At 39.4% G+C, this 17,785-nt stretch overlaps 1 protein-coding gene across 4 annotated transcripts in view; it reads right to left on the bottom strand.

The window, feature by feature from the left end:
- Positions 1-359: 359 nt before the first annotated feature.
- ICE1 (interactor of little elongation complex ELL subunit 1) overlaps positions 360-17,785 on the bottom strand; it is a 33,949-nt gene continuing 16,523 nt past the window's right edge. For 3 of the 4 annotated variants that reach the window (XM_068931349.1, XM_068931348.1, XM_068931351.1), the window contains exons 13-20: positions 17,116-17,489; positions 11,649-16,463; positions 9,638-9,806; positions 6,482-6,642; positions 4,034-4,224; positions 2,539-2,645; positions 2,200-2,298; positions 360-1,313 (exon numbers count right to left, since the gene is read on the bottom strand). In XM_068931349.1, the coding sequence (XP_068787450.1) occupies positions 1,132-1,313; positions 2,200-2,298; positions 2,539-2,645; positions 4,034-4,224; positions 6,482-6,642; positions 9,638-9,806; positions 11,649-16,463; positions 17,116-17,489 (6,098 nt within the window). In that variant the 3' untranslated portion in view covers positions 360-1,131. Of the gene's footprint in view, positions 1,314-2,199; positions 2,299-2,538; positions 2,646-4,033; positions 4,225-6,481; positions 6,643-9,637; positions 9,807-10,342; positions 10,437-11,648; positions 16,464-17,115; positions 17,490-17,785 lie in introns of all 4 variants that reach the window. The other variant, XR_011138954.1, reaches the window with a different exon arrangement.

Genomic DNA, 17,785 nt, shown 5'->3' with positions numbered 1-17,785 from the left:
TTGAAAAGCAGGGGGCGGGGACAGATGGGACCGATACACCTCAAACCTCAAAGCTCTGGCTCGGTCCAAATCTCATTACAATGGGAACCTGCGTTAGCACTGCTCACCCCTTCATATGGTTATACTAAAAAAATCAACAAACAAACAACACACCCTAACCTAACCCCCCTCTCCTCATACCAGCTCAAGAGCTGCAATATAGCCTCTTTCCAGTGGCCAAAACTGCAATGTTATGGGCAAACCTCCTTGGTCATTTCTTCCTGCCCTCAACACTTCACTTAAGCTACAAACAACGGCCCATTCACAGTCATCTACAACTGATGTTCAAAGTGTAATATTTAAAGAGACCAACAAGGACACAAACGTGTTTGTTTCTTTTATTATGAAAGGTACAAAAATGTCGAGTATAGTGAAGCTATCATTAGAAACTGGAACTTTTTTGAACCAACTTTCTATGTACATGCACAAAATTCCTCAAGTGGAACAGTATCAAATGTGAAACACATTATCAGAATATACCATATATACAAATTCAGAGATTTAATACCTCTGTTACTCTATACACGATTGTTACATAAAAAGCCAATTCCTACTTGCTTTAAACAAGTATTTTAAATTAAATTGATGAGACTACTCACGTAAAACAAAGCAGAACCTGGACAAAGTCCTGCTATCTGAACAGTTACTTTATAAATAAAGTACAAAATAATAGAGCAGGTTTCCAGCCAGACTCAATCTTCTATTGTGGCAAATAGCCAGTGCTCCATATTGAGGGAAGACAAATACAAACAATGACATCAAACCATAAATCTCTCAGGAGAGAAAAACGTCTACTGGCTTTAGATCACTGACGAGTTATTGGGAAAAGCAAGCCATTTTGCTTTTTTAAAACCTCTCTCCCCTTGCAAAAGGGGAGAACACAAAGGGGAAATAAAACAGTTGAGCTTGCGTTGTGTGATCAGACATTCAGTAAAACATAACAAAACAACCCAAAACAAAAATCCTAAAAGCCAAAAATCCCACACCACACACCATTTTTCTCCCGGTTTTCTTCTTTGTATTAACTGGAACCAACTACTGCTTAGTAAAATAAGGCACTTCTTCCTTTAGATCAGCCTGTTTCCCTCAGTTTTAGCTTAAGTCCATTTTACACACAGAAGTGATTTCAGCTATGCCACTCGTGACAGCAAAAGGGATGCTCTTTAGAGCTGTTGCTTTCCAAGCATGGATGGCCTCAACAATACCTACTGGATTGCTTGAACCCAAGTCACACAATGAATATATGGCTGCCAGCTGCACTCCCCAGGGCACATCTGCAAAGAGTCAACACAAGTCAGCTTAAGGAAACTTTAAGACATAGTAATGTTTTTGGGATATGTGAATCAAAAAAAAAAAAACTTATTATTTCAGGAATTAGAATAAAAAAAACAAACACATTATGAATCGGGATGCCTAAAACCAGATAGTAGCAGGTAACAACCTGCACACTCTTAAATTCCATAATATCTCATTTTAAGCTAGCACGCTCCAGTTTTCCAAATTTAGCAGGTTTTCAGTATTTGAAAGGGTACAAGGGACTTGAGCATCTAGTGATTTTACTCTGATTTAAAGTGGCCAGCCTTTATGAAAAGTCAGGTTTACGCAGAGCCTGATATAGAAACTTCAAGTTATATACCACTTACCTGGAACAACTAGAAACTGGAAGGGAGAGAAGCCGTAAGAGTAGTTCAAGACAGCTCCCTAACATCAACCAATGCTTCACTGTAAACTGAGGCTTAACATCCAGAATAATTTAGCAACGTAGATCTCGGCTGCCCTTACTGGCTTGCTTCATCCCATAGTCAGGAATTCAGATTGCCCTACAGCCTCTCTCACAGTAACAACCTTCTTGCTAGCAGCAACGCAACTCCACCATGAGCTGTTCAGGTAGCAAATTAGCAATTCCTGCTCATGTCAAGATCACCCTTTAAGTTCTCTGAAGCAGCATAATTCCAGGCTGGCTATATCTGAGCCATATTACTACATTTTGATTAGGGAGCAAGTGCTCCTCGAACTGAAGCCTGTTTGTACTGTTCTGCACTAACATAAAACTGTACAAGCAGGCTATTTTGGCATGTGTGTCCTAGTTTGTGTTTTGTTTATACTGACAAAACTTCACATTGCAGGTTTTCCACTAGATTTCCTCTAAGCAGACATTACCTTCTTCTTTTGCATGCTGTACAAATAGTCCAATTACAGAACTAACATTCCTCACAGCAGAAAGATATCCTTCCTTCAAACCTATTTGGCCCAGTCGACCTAAAAGAAAAACAGTAGCATCTCAAAACTTAATTACATGCATGAGAAATTGTTGAAGAAAGCAGGGGAAAATAAATAAATAAACAAACAAATAAAATCAAGACACCTCCCCCCAAAAGAAGAAGAATTAAAAAAAAAAAAAAAGCAGAAACATTTCAATTCACTTCTCAGGCACCTTGACACTTTCACATGTCATACTTATACAAAGCAGAAATTCAATCAAAAGTTTGGATTACTTACCAATTAGTCTGAATGTTGATGCTATCACAGTATCAGGAATGGACTGGACCACTTCATGACCTTTTCTGTTTTTTACCCACTTATCCATAGAAGGCCAAAGCACTTTGCTGTGGAAGACAAATGAATTGAAAATCTGATACTGCATGAAGGGGTGGTGCACAATTCATGCTATAGTGAACAGAAATAGGTCTTCTATTTATCATCTATTTCCATAATTCCACCTGCATTTTAATTCACCTTCTCAGGGAAAAACTTAACATTCCAAGCATCCACAAGCAGAGTAATGTAAAGAAGCTTTTAAACCCAAGCCATCAAAACTGACCTGCTGGAGGAATCATTCCTGTTTAGAATATTATTTCTGATAAAAACATCCATCTCCATCCTTTTCCCTGCAACATTCTCAACCTTCACCTACTTTCAAGAACTTACTACCCAGACTTCACACACGCCTACGAAATCATACTACTTTCAGGTTTCACGTCAAGATGTTAGACCAGCTTATTCTATCACTGGAAAACAACAACTTCTATGTTACAAATGGAATCTGATACTTGTTTTTAACCTAAAAGGACTTGAGATGCAAGATCTTTTTTATCCTTAAAATGATGCTAGTAGAGCTAAGTTTATCATCATCTGTACAACAGTCAAATCTGCATGGGTTTAGTTAAAATGATGAATCTTTCACTGAAGCCAATTTGTATCAACTCTAAAAGGATTCCACAAAAATAAATTCTGCATCATTAGAAAGCTTAATTATCATCAGTTATTCACATTTATTTCACACAAGCTAATTATGTTATATAGCAGTTGCAAAATTGCATAATAATCTGGAGATTCTACCTGCTTAATGTAATCCCTACATACAAAATAGGGCTCTCAGGTAAATGTAGCAATCAAAATTAAGTCTTTGAAACCGAGTCAAGTACGGTAGCAGTCTATGCGCTGGATTACAGGGCTCAAAGAAAACGTAAAACATTAATTCTAAACCTATGACAATACCTAGACTCAATTAGTTGTAAAATATCTTCGTTAAAAAGGCTTATGGAGGCTGAAATTAGGATAGTAAACTAGTGACAAGTAACCATACTTTTATTTTTCAGCACTAAAGTAGCGGGGTTCCACTTTCATTTTTCAGTAACTGTAAAAATCTTCAACTAAGTCCAGAGGAAGACAACCAGGCACTTTTCTTCCTTGATAAGTAATGCAACTCAAAACCCTTCAAATATAGCCATTTAAAAAATGAAAGCTTTATTAAGATGGTTCTAACATGACTAGTTTACCGGAATAGTACTGTACAAGCCTACATTCCTCATTGACCACTCATGCTATCTTAAAAGAAGGCAGACAAAAACGGTAGCTAGTGTAGGTGTCAAATGGTTACAAAAAAAGCATTTATGAAATGTTTCATTATGTTAAAAGCTAAGTCACAGCTTCTCAATTATGAAAAAAAATAATTGGAAAACTTAACGTTTGAAGGAACTGCTTGCCACAATACCTTATGACATTGTCATGTGTCCAACCCCACTTCATGTGGGAGCAGAGTAGATCAATAGCAAATATGTACTGCCAAGCATCTTCATTCAGATCTTCTCCATACCGCTCACTCGACTGAAATTCTACTTTTGGACATGACTGCATTTCTACAAGCAGGCTTGAGACCATAACACCAGCATCCAAAGATGAACTCTGGAATTTTAACAGATGATTATCTTAATGCATTAAAAATTACCAACCCCAAAACACACCATATTCGCTTTACAAATATTTGATTTTGACTAGCTACGGCAATCACTTTTCTTATTGCAGCTTATCTGACACCATAAATTCAACTTTAGGTTTGGCTAAAACAACATAAAACAACAACAACAACAGCATCACACACCCTCTCTTCTCTTTCCACAATTTGGGCATTTTGGTTTTTCTCAATGAAGCTGTAGTGTCAGAAGAGCCACTTTCCAATGCAAGAAGATGAGACCATGCCTGCTTGATTTCTGATTTTTTTGGTTTTAATGATTTCTAAAGCTGAAATTTGTTACTGTTTATTGTTCATTAAGCAGCTAATTCCCAAGCAAATATTTTATATAGCTGAAGTAATAAAGCAAATGTCATGTAAAATAATTCTACTAATTAAACAGCTAGGACAAGCAAGTAAATTTAGACACAATCATCCTTTGAAAAATCTGAAGTTTTAATAAAAAAAAAAAAGTCTATGCTTATCATGCAAACACAGCAGGTGTTGAGCTTCCTCAGTACATAAGCTCATGTAATCAGCAAGTTCTGCAACGGTATAAGTCACTAAAATGGCTTACTTTGACCACGACTGAAATTCCAATTCTGCATGAATTTCATAAGCAGAATAATTTCTCATGAAATCAGATGCATCTCAATATAAACATACTGTCAACTAAGATCAGATTGAAATTTAACCCTGTATTTCCACCCTAAAAATATATATATCTATATGAGGAGTGATGTCATCAACTCTCATCAAGAGAAATTCCTGAGGGCCTTGTCCCCAGCTGCAGTGGCTCTCATTTCATAGAGCTCCAAGCCACAAAGAAAGTGGGTAGCATGAGCGCTCAGAATTAGCGTTTCCAGGTACATTTACTGAGACACACTTAGTGCATCTCTGTCAGCACGAGACTAAAAGCTGTACCCCACAAAACAGAAAGTACGAGTTCTTGGCTAAACAAGGACTGCTGTATTGCCCAACTCTGACAGAACACCAGAGCTTAATGCTACATCCCAACAGTGATTTAGCAAAAAAGAAACACATACAATCCACACTTCTCAACTCACTGCACCATTAGCCTGCACCAGACCAAAAGGCCTAAGGGCTATAACTCCGCTGGTACCATATTAAATTCAGAGCTGGTTCTAGAGCTTTTAAAAGAAAAAAAAAAAAGAAAAGCTTTTCTAGTGGGTACAACAGTTTGAGGCTATGCTGACAGCTGTAAGCCTAGGTGCAGTCCTCAAGGCTGATGTAGAGTGACATGCTGGAGGGAACAGGAGAGCTGTTCGAAATGATTTTTGTTCACTTGGTATTTACAGAATTATAGTGCTTCATCCAGCAAGCCTAGCATTAATATGGGGTCTTCAAAACAAGTGGGGCACTGGCTTTCAAGCAAGTACACAAGTCTTGCACAATCTCCTTATCCAGAAGCAAAGGATCTCCGGCTTTCCATCTGCACAACATAAATTTGCTCCGACTGATAGAAAGTGTCTCTGAATTGTTACCGCACTTCCCTTTGCAATATCCCTGTTAGGTAGGAAATATGTGCCTGCCTCAAACTGATGGCAATTAAACGGCTCGCCCAAGATCATACAGGGCTCAAAGACTTAAACCGAAATCACAGAAGTCCTTAGGTCATCTGTCTTCTACTACGACTTCAAAAAGCAGTTTTGCACTGACCATGTCAAGTGCTTATGAAATTGGGCTCACTGACATCTTTTGTGGTAAACAGGTATTTAGAGTCCCACGGAGTGAAAGATCATGGATAAGAAGATAGGCTTATCTTGAAAAAAAAAACTGAGAGAGACAATTACCAATTACATGGTCAACTACAGAAGACAGAAAAGCCCAATACATATTTAACAAAAATATTCAGGAATATCGGAATCCCAGTTCCATACAGGGACAGAACACAAGCCTTTTCCCTGGATCAAGAACACACCAGTCAAAGTTTAAAATAATGCTTACTGCAAGTGTTTAATAGAAAGAGTGTATTTAGTAGGGATAACAAGAGTGTTGTGTTCTAATAGGGTTCAGATATCCACAGGACAAAACCTGAAGCAGCATTAGTTGTGCAATTGTATAGACTCTAAGGGAGATTCATTAGGCAACTTCACACCCTTCATCAGTATTAAGTTGCTTGATTTGACTCAGCTAGCAAGGGGACCAATGCAGACAAAAGCGGATACCGACAGTGAAAGCAGAAATTACCTGTTCCCAGTTGAGATAAGCACTCAAACAGGTCAGCACCTCGTCCTTGACACGCTGCCTGATAACTAATTGCATAGCTTTGTTAATCACGCCTTGGAAGAAAAATATGTCAGGCCACACATTTGTGACAAATAAAATCAATTTATCCGAGTCTGGAAAGTCTAAGGGAAAAGAAAGAATAAAGTAAGTTTTTTACATTTAAATACAAAACAAAACATGCTCAGACATTGAAAACTAGCACGTCTACAGCAAGGTAGCTAACAGAGAAGGCCCAAAAGTCACGTGCCAACCACAGCGCAGGGAAGGGAACAAATACTAGCACGTATGCGAGAATAAACCAGCAAACAACAAAAACTACCACTCCACAAACCACCTCTCCCATTGCAATTTTATTCCTTTTTGAAAAGAAAGAAGTTTCAGTTTAGAAGGCAGGTATGGCTTCACTGGACTTTCCCGCTGAAGGACAGCACCCTTGTTCCTTTTTGGCTTCTGGGGTTAGTCTCACTTCGTCATTCTTACTCTACCTTAGTTCACCTAGGAGAGTGGTCTTGGAGCCTAGGAACTGGATTCTTTTAGGAACAAATCAAAAGAGAAGATACCATCCAGCACCTACATATTATATTCCCACAAAAAATAAATACTCAAATCACTGGAACAAACTAGAGCTAGTCCAAAAGAAAAAATCCCGAGAGGTGTAATAATAATATGAACACTAACTCTTCAGTGCAGATCCACACTACCTGTTAATATCTCGCACACATACACCTATGGAATCTACGTAGAAAAAAAAAAAAACACTATTTTCCAAAGAACTTTCACACAATACATACATGAAACTTGACCTTGCTCAGCAATTTACCCAAATCTTGTCATAAAAATTATACATAAGTTACTTTATATGAAGGATGCTTGTGGGAATATAAATTTTAACATGCAATGTGTGCTATATGATACAATTGAAGAAATATTATTCATGAAATTAATTCGGAGCAAGTATCTGAGCACAACCACATTCAATTTCAAGCTAGAAGTCCAATTCTTTTCTCATAAGCACCTGCTTCTCCTCCCACCCACTAAAACCCCCATGTTTCAGAGCGCGTCACCTGTGCTTTCTATGGAATTCAAACACTTGCAACGAAGAAACAAATGCATGTTTTGCTCTTCAGTAAAGGGCTGAACATGCATAATTAGCTACAAGGAAAAGCTGAAATGAAAGGTGCATACAGTACATTGTGCTATGAATGACTGTATCCAGAACTACAAAAATAAGAAAGGATAAAATTCCAGGCCATCTAAGGGAAGTTCACAGATCCTTATAAATGCCGGAACAGAGATCTTCTAGGCAAAATATTATTAAAATAGCAGGTGAGTGTATAGACAGCAAGGAGTTAAAAAGTGCATTGGAATAAGCAAGAATAAAATGTTACTTTCAAGGATGAAACGCCACATATACTCAGAGAAAACTAGGGGTGCTACTAAGAGCTACAAAAACAAGGAAGATTAGCAAGTTAACTGCATGGTCCCTCTTCGGTTCAGCACAACTGTTACATTGTTAGAAAGCGCTTAAGAATTGGACAGCATCCAAAAATACATCAAACCAAGAAACATTACTGTATTTACTGAACGTAAGGAATTTTACAGATTACATCAAACTACAAAGCAGCAACTTAATTTAGAGTTATGTAAGGTACAACACTTGAAAGGAAAACAGAACAAAAAATGGACAGACAAGAAGTCAAGGGTGTAGATGAGGCAAATCTAAAGAAGAAGTACTGACTGTTCAGAGACCCTCTGGCAACTGCATAGCTGGTACCTAGTTTGCAGTAGTGTTGCCACGATTCTGATGACAGTTAATATATGAAACCATATGAAAGAAAACCTTAAAATGAACACACTGTAATCATAATAAAATAATCAAAAGATCAGCAATTAAAAAAAAGCACATAGAACATCCACAATAGGAATTTAAGGCAATTCAAAGTATAGAACAGAAAATCATTCAACACATGCATTTAGCCACTGAGGTTTTTTTTTTTTTGAGAGAGAGAAAAAAACCAAACAACAATTTAATATTTGCAAGAGTCCACAAAGACAAAAATACCAAGCTACTACAAAATAAAAGGCTCAATTGTTAAGTTAGACTAAAAAAGGCATCTGTCAAACAATAGTTTTAATATTGCATTATGTTAGAGACTGTAAACAGGAAAAGAGTGAAAGGAAAATTATGATGGACTGCATGAAGGACAGTAAAGCAGCTAAGAAAATAAGACAAAAAAAGGGAGATACTTAAGAAATCAAAAATCACAATTCTTAATTCAATTAAAAGGAGGAAAAAAAAATAGACAGGGATGTTATATGGAAGATAACCGCTAACTTTGCTTCCCATAAAACCATCAAAAGTTGTTACATTTTGTTTCTCAGGCTCTCAATTTTAATTTTCTCTTAATTTGGCACACAGATGCCAATATACTACTTTTGAGCCCTAGATGGCTTAGTATATTCAAATTCATTTAAGTCTTTCCAGAATCAAGAGAAACTCACAAATTAGTGCAGCGATAGTATGCATGATTACCTGTGTCACTCCATCACCCAAGAGAATGGAAACAAAGGGAGACAACATAACTGCCAGGGAAGGAAGACTTCAGATAATGGAAACTACTAGAACTTTAAGGAGTGCATGTTTTTATAAATGCCCTGGTTTTCATACAGGAATTGTCTGACCCCCTTGCACTGTTTTAAGCCAAGACATGTTTCATCAACTTGCTTTATGAATCAGTGCACGCTTAACAACAATAAAAAAAAAAGACACGAATAAGCAGAAAGTAAAGAATTCTCTCAGTTCCATTTTGGGGATGACAGGGCAAAAACAAAAGCAGAGAGGATCCCAAATCAAGTTTAACAGAGAAGGCACACCCAAGCGAGTACGAAAAGACTAATAAAAGGCCAAGCCATTACCACAAAGATACAGACATGGATGAACTAGGAGAAGGGAAATCGTTTCTACAGTTGTCTGTACTTTCTGCACTATGAACCAAAGGTCCAACAAAAATGACCCTTTCATAAAAGGAAAAAACTCCACAAATATAATCATTCTAGAATACCACAGCAAAGACATACAGTATGCTTGAGACACAACATCACTAAGACATACTATACCTTCTTTAAGTAAGCTATAGCTGAATAATCGGGCTCTTTCCAAGTCTCCCAGCTGCCGACAAATTCCTACATAAACTCTACAGAGAGCCTGAGTGAAATTGCGATTTGAAGCTGTCTTCCGAGTCTTGAGTTTACTGAGAATAGTGTGCAGCAGTGACTCTGCTAAATGCTGTAAGGTACAAAAACAGTTGTTATACCATACTAGAGAATATTTGATAACATTTTAGTAGTACGGTAAGTAAAAAGAACTACTGTTTTATTTGCAAAAATACTGTTTGCATACATATTAAAAATGCACCTGATTAATTCAGAGTGCAAAAGAAAAGAAAATAACCAAAGTGAGGAGCGACTTCCCAGAGCAGACATGCCTTAAGCAGATGCAGAACAAGACTACTATTCTTTAAATAAAGATTGTTAAGGCATATGATTCAAAGCTCACTTCCATAAATAAAAAAAGAGCAGAGGAACAGTGACAGGCAGAGGAACCCCAATAACCTAATCCAAACAGACGGAGCACCCTGACTTGGCTGCTCCTGGGGCTGTCACAGGAGGACAAACATGCCACTGTCTGCCTGCGGGACTCACCAGGCAAGTCAGCAGCAGAGGGTCCTCAGATCACCTTACAGACAGAGTGGGGGCATTACTGTCTACAGGACTCATTACGGGATGCAGGGGAGGAACAATCTGGAATTATGCAAGACTTACGATTGGATGTTAAAGGGAAGGACCAATGGGACCGAGTAGGATGAGAGGCTTGGGGAGCCACGTATTGGAGAGGCCACAAGTCTAGGCCAGATACCTGCAGACACCACAGGGTCTGAGTGTTGGCTACTGAAGAAACCAGAAGGTCCAAGCCAGCTACTGGAGAGATGTGTTGGGTGCATGTGTGTGTGCGCCTTTGTATAAAACAAGCGGGGAAGATCAAAGGTCAGCTACTGCACAGACTGAATGCCTAAAGCCAGCCACTAGAGGGACCCATGCTTTTGCGGGTGTGTGTGTACACGTGTGTGTGTGTGTGTATACACGTGTGTGTGTGCACACATACATTTTCCACTGCCAGTTCATCTCGATGAACTAGAGAAGGGAACAATATCAGGCCACTCGTGCTGTTCATGTTTGTGTGAGTGCTGCTTTCGGTGTTTAGTTGTGCATATACGTATACAGGTATCACGTGCATATGCGCCTATTGGGAGTACATGCTCAGCCTTGCTACTCCCTGGCCCTGGAAACGCAGAGCTGAGGCAGCCTCACTGCTATCAGGCTACCAGATTCGACAGCTCCTAACAAAGATGCCCTGAGAACTACGTCCGCAGCTTTTTTTGAGGGCTCAGCATATTAATCTATCTCAGTCTGCTTAATTACTCTCAAGATCTGAAATGGGGCAAAACGCTGCCCTGTATCAGCTGGTAAATTCCTCTGCTGCAGAGATCAAACCATCTTTGAAAACGACAGGACAATCGAGGTGAATTTTTTCCAACTCTGAGGCAAAACAAGTTCTGAGAAACAAACTAGTGAAAGGTTTCTGCAATAACATTTGTTTGAATAGCTTAATGTAACATGCTAATCAAGGTGAATATGGAATGAAAGGGTATGCCACTATGATATATATATTAAAAATATACATACATACACATATGATACAGCTTATATCTCTTTCTTATTTAATTGAAAAGATGCATCAAATTTCACACTTTGAGAAGACGACTCGTTCTACAATCAATTATACTAGCTACAAAAATGCTGCAGAGTTAAAACAAAATGCTTTATGCAAATATCAGGGAAGCAAACATTTACAAGTGTAGCTTTGCCTCTTGGACACCACTAAACAGTGATTTCCTGTGCTATTTTAAGTTTTACATTTCTTAAGCTTACATAGGTTTAGAAGACGCTTGATAACCTTTCGAGACTACGCTTGCCACAACAGGTTGCCTGACTGAGAGTTTAACGACTGCATACTTATATTCCCTTCATCTGCAGAGAAATCGTTATTCAAATACAAAATGCTACATACCTTGTTTGTGATACCAAATTCATAGACAACTTCTTTCTCTTCATCTGTCATTACTGGAATCTTGGAGATATTGCCCACGTACACGTGACTTCGAATAACAGGCAACAAGTCAAAACAGGATTCAGCAATTTTCTTCAATGCCACAGTAACTATCTGGCAATCAGTATCAATAACCACCTTTACGGGTAAAGACGCTTCTGAACCGGAACTGTGTGCTGAATCATCGATTTCACAGCTCTTGACGTGCAAAGGTCCCTGCGCTTCAGACATCATATTTTCAGTAGCTCCAACAGCAGCAATGTCACTGGGCTCTAGCTTTGGTGGTTCACTGTCCAATCTCAGCCTCTTTGCGCTTCTTGGCATAGACATTGGCATTAATGTCCTTTTCCCAAGATGATTCAGTGAGCCGGAAAACAACTGCTGATTTTGCATGTCTTTGTGTTGTTCTTTGCTACTGTCAGATTTCAAATTGCTCCCAGTTTTAACAAAAGCAGTTGACGTAGATGCAATTGCTTTGAACCCACCTATTTGAGTCACAGGTCCTGGCAAATTTTGGCCGTCTGACAGGGCACTTCGGTTAAGCTGAATATTGCCTTTCAAAATGTTTAGTGTTCTTGCCCTTGCAGATAGCTCTGGATACATAGTGTCCAGTATTTTCACAGAGTTCTCCTGAGCAACAACCGGAGCAGCACTATCAGCTGCAAATAGAGGAAATCTTCCTGGAACGGGAAGTGCGTGCTTTGGAATGGAAGTACAAAATTTCAAAGGTGAAGAGAGAATTCTTCTACCTACTGCCACTTCTGAAGGAGATGGAGGGGAAAATAAAAGGGCAGATTTGACTGTGGGAGTATCTGTCAAAGGAGACATCAGAGGAGGAACAGGAGTTTCACGGAGTGGGGATATCAGATCATCAAGAGGAGAAAACAAGGAGGATTGAACAGATGAAGGCATTACTGGGGATGCGGAATACACAGCTCTCGGGGGAGTAGCAAGCAAAGGCAGCAGCAAAGGGGGCAGAGGAGGACCCATCTCCTGTCTGATTTTATTTAGAGTCTCGGATGAGCATTTCAGTGGTACAGATGTATCAGCATTTGCAAGAACTGATTGAGTCAGTTTAGCTTTGAGGGTTTTTTTTCTTCCTTTACCTTGAAACAGTCTCTTGGATAGCCTGCCATGCGTTGCTTGGACAGCTGTCTCAGCTGAAACAGTCAAGACTTCAGATGGTTCTTGCACTTGGCACTTCAATTTACTGCTCTTTTCGAGACCAACATCCACACAAGATCCTGACTCCAACGTGCATGGCTTTTCACACGTTGCTTTTTGCAACTCGGAAGGCTGGCTGACTGCCTGAGAATCACATACTGCATCAGACGGAGCTGGATTTGGAAGAGGCTTGACTGAAAACTTTTTTTCATCGCTCTTCAGAAAGTCCTTCTGAGGACAAGAGGTACAACTGCTACAACGAGAAGGCTCAGAACCTCCTAGCATAACATCAGTGGTGCTGTCTCTCAAGTTGCAAACAGTGAGAGTTTGATTATGATTATATTCTTCAAACACTGATACCTCCTTATCAACACTATGTAGTAGACTTTGCTCCGCGTTTGACTGAAGTTTTCCAGAATCGTTTACTTCTAAGAAATTGCTAAGTGCTAACGTTGTATTTAATTCACTGGTTTTTATAGCCAGACTGTTCGTTTCTGAGAATGTCGTTAACATCTGGCATAGCGGTAACCTATTTTTTGGAGCACTGTGCACTGCAAGGCTTTCTTCTGAAGTTCCAGCTTTTATCAGACTTTCCTCACTGCCATCCTTCCATCCAGCTGTATTAGAACCTCCCCTGCATTCACAGGCACCCTCAGTATTTTCAGAGGTCAATAATAAAAGCTTTCTTTTATTACTGGTAGATGGTAAGTCTTCAGGATAACCCTCCCCGACCAAAGATGACAACTCATTTACAGTACTTGAAGAGGTGTTAGTTTCACAGCATGCATCCGTATCTGCTATAGTATCTGCTTTTAAATGACTAGCCATCACAGTGTTTCTGGGGGGCGTTGTCGAATGACATTTACATACTTGGTGGTAATCGCCATCCCCCACCGCTGTCCCAGAAGCTCTCAACTCCTCTCTGAACCCTGGAACACAGTCAGACCATTTGACATACCTGTCTTTTTGTATGGGACAGCCTTCCTCTTCAGATTCTTTGCTCTGCTCTGGGATTTCAGAAGCATTTTCAGACCTTTCACTGCCACTTTTCTCAGATGTCTCAACACTGTCCAATTCTTTGCTTTTTCCCCCAGCTCTTAGTTCATCAGTTCTAGAAGGATCTGTAGCAACCTCCCCCACAGAAGTCTTGCATCCTAATTCTTCACAAAAAAGCTCTTGGAAGCGGAAATTATCATCAGAGGAGTTGGCACCCAGGATCTGTGTTTTTAGCAGTGGCTGAGGTTCTTCATCTACTGGCTGTTCCTTCTCACCCGGAATTTCCGCTTTGCTTTTCTGTGTGCATTCGCTCCCAGGGCAGTCTGGTTCTTTGCATGCATTCTCTTTTTCAGCAGGTAAGATCTCCAAACCCTCTTCCGAGCTTGCCAAAGAGCAGTTAAACACACTACACATAACATCCGTTTCATCTCCCCCGTTTTCCCATATACGGGCAGAAGCAGCATTTTCTGTGAAATTAGTTTCAAACCTGCCAACTTTCTGAAGACTGAAATTTGGATCAGTAGGCACTGTGGATTCTAAGCCAATTTTCACTTGAACAGGAGGATCTGCTTCTTCAGGATTTATACAGCCTGTTTCCAAGACCTCTTGAGTAGGCAAAGCCAGTCCACTGTTAAAATCCTTTTCTGAAGCAGCCTGGCATAAGATTGCTGAAGTGTTATTTCTCTTCTTCACAATATTCTCTTCACAGTTAAATGAACTGTGACGGTTCTCAGTCACCACTTCCTTGCTTGGCTTATTTAATTCCCCTTTTATCTCACTACATTTAAAATTTGCAGTTACTGAAAACTGATTTACACATTTTGCAAATTGTTCCTGAGAAATAAGTTTGCTTTCTGCTAAGACAGATTGGATGGTATTCACTTTCTCTGTTTCTAACAGCTCACTGTTGTCCCCTCCAAAAACTTCTTGTGTAACTTTGAATTCAGTCTCTTGAGATTCGATCACTTTTAAGTTCTCAGTTTTAGACAGCCCACATTCTAAGGTACTACACGTGTTTTCAGCTTGTTTCATTTCACCATTTTGTTCTGTAAAATCTAACACAGGTGGGACATAATTAGCTGCATCATTTTCCACATCAATAACGCATGCTGCCTTTGGTAGGGCCAAACTTCTGAAGTTTGGTAGGGCCAGATTTTCCAAGTCTGACTTTTTTTGCAATAAATTATTATCTTTTTCTTCCCAGCGCGGTTTAACTTCTAAAGATTCCCCCTCCTTTATATCTAATACTACTCCTTTTTCTGCTCTATTGATTAATTCTGATGATTCAGCTACTTCCAGAATATTTTCTTTGTTCAATTTCAGGGCTAATTCAACAGTCTCAGGTTTGGCAGTATTCACCTCTCGAATTTTGAGCTGTTCATCATCTTTTGGAAAGGGTGAGCAAGGAATTCTGTCCACACCTACATTTTTGCCTGTGTCATCTACATACAATGAATTTCCGATTCCTTCGGTAGCTGATGCAAGTAAGTAATGTCTAGAGATATTAGAAGTTTCTGGTTTGCACTCTTCATCCAGTTTACATTTTTCTGTATGCACATATTGTTTCTTCAGTATCTCTTCACTGTCATCTTTTATTTCAGAGCACTGAGAAGGAGCAGAGATCTCAGTAGCTCCAGTGTCTACCTCAGTCTCTAGGCCTCTTTTCCCCCCATCGCACTGCATCGTCAGGTCTTCAGCATGCTCTGCTTCACTGAAGAATTCAGAACTACTGAAACCAGACTGCATGCTTTCAGAGAGCTTCCTCTTGTCATTTGCCTCTGCACACAGTCCTTCTGTCTGTATTGCAGCTGTTACTTCCTCTCCAATTATCACCTGTTCTGTGTTTTCTTCTACATCACTTGCCATATTATTTACTCTGGTTACATCTTTGAATTCATTTTCAACTACTTCATTCTCCGTCAACACGTTAGATTTCTCCTCAGAATCTTCACTTTGAAGCACAAAGATGCCTTGCTCAGGTGCCAAGTGAACATCTTCAGGAACAGATATTGCCATGGGAGTTTCCCTCTCTCCTGATAAACCATCTCCTGCTTTCATTAACTCACCATGCTTTTCATGCTTACACTCATAATCAACAGATCCAATTAAGACTACATTCTCCTCTTTTTGCTCTACCTCACTACATTCTTCCGTCTGATTCTGAGGCTGGAAATTGTGTGACATACTATCAGCTGAAGAGGTTCCACATTCACTATGCGTGTCCTCAACATTCCCTCTCTCTTCTTGAACAGGTTCTAATTTATGTGCCGTTACTTCAGTTAGTTCTTTCTCAGTTTCCACATTCTCAGAACTCTCCTCTGAAAGCTCTTTGTTAGCTTCCATGCTCATAATTAAAGTAGCCGCCTCAGGTTGCTCTGCTACAGCATCTCTCTCCTCCTTGCTTAGCATCGTTGGACCAATATGAACAATCTTTTCATTCCTTCTCAGGTTACCTGAGATTTCTGCATCAAGACCATGCAGAGACGCTTCATTCAGGCTGAACAGATTACAACTCTGAGGCTGAACTCTGCCTTCGTCTAAAATACACTCCACTGCAGAAGCACTGCAATCAACTTCTTCATCGCTGGAATCCGTGACCTCTCCAAACAATACATCCTTCAATTAAAAATACAAAAAAGTCAATTCTCCTGAAGTCCCATATCAATTCTAAGACCTATATTTCTCTAAACAAATACACTGGCAGCCCTGATACACAGTGATTTTGAGATACTAAGGCTGATCAGTAGAAATACATCCCTCTCCATCATTGCTTTTCATAGCACCTATGCAAAAGAGAAAAGGCTTGACACTTCTTTGCCTACCAACTTACACTCTAAAATTAAAAAAAAAAAAAAAACAAAAAAAACCCCACCACAACCATTTTGAGTAGTTTTCCCTTGACTTTCAAGATTTGAAAGTTTGTTAGGAAAGCCATGCTTATGCCCCCAAAAAATCAGGATTGTAGGTCTGTAGCACTGGGAAACGAAGTTATGACAGCAGTTGAGACATCATCATCTTTGTTTTAAATATACTTCAGAAATTATGTTTTGCTCCTTTTCACAAGCAGTACACTGCAGAGGTCAGAAGAAAGTGTATATTTAGATCTAAACACAGAGACCCTTTCTGGCGCACAGGTGTAAGTAATAGTGATTCTCAACCCCTTTCTTTCTTCCCCCCGACAAAGGAAAACCCAAGCATTCCAAATTGCTATTTTTGCAGTAGTTGTAAGACCGAGCTACTGCCAATTCAGACATATCCTGAAACTCACCTGCGTAGCTAGTGGTGAAAGCTGTACTGGAGAAAGCAGAGCAGGGAGAGGCCTGGCCCAATTCAGTACATCCATCACATTTCCACCTGGGCTTTTTTGCTCCTGATCAGAAAAGTCTGAACTGTTGCTTGCCCCTTCTGTCTGTACTATCACATCTATAGTTTTGTCCTCACAAAAAGCATCATCGTTAGTACAACCTTGCAGATCTTCCTCAGTAGTCCTGTTTTCCAGACGGTCATCTCCAAAAGGCTCCGTGCCTACTCGAGGCTGCACAGCTGTTACAGAATTTTGCTTTTCAACGCTTTCTAGTGAAGAACACCAAGGTAGCATTTTGTCATCAGATTTCCTCATCTTTTGGTGGGTTTGTACAGTTTCTAAGAAAATCAGAATAGAAGAAGAAAGAATATTGTTAAGAAATTAATATATTTCCCCTCATTTTCCTAATACTTCAAAGTAATAAAATTGCATTACCACTTTTTCAAGTAATGGCCCCACAGACTATAATAAGAAGCACTTAAAAGTCATTTTCAGAAATATTTTCCATGCAGAGATCAGGTATTATTATTCACAAATATATCTTTTTCCATGCAGAAGATATATGAATGTACAAAGAGTTCCCCCCTACATACCACCTTCAGGCTTACACCATTGAGACTATTCTTTTCAGCTC

Source organism: Struthio camelus, chromosome 2 (assembly GCF_040807025.1).
Source record: "Struthio camelus isolate bStrCam1 chromosome 2, bStrCam1.hap1, whole genome shotgun sequence".
Lineage (NCBI taxonomy): Eukaryota > Metazoa > Chordata > Aves > Struthioniformes > Struthionidae > Struthio > Struthio camelus.
Note: the sequence above shows the minus strand (reverse complement) of the source record. Positions and strands in the feature narration are given on the sequence as shown.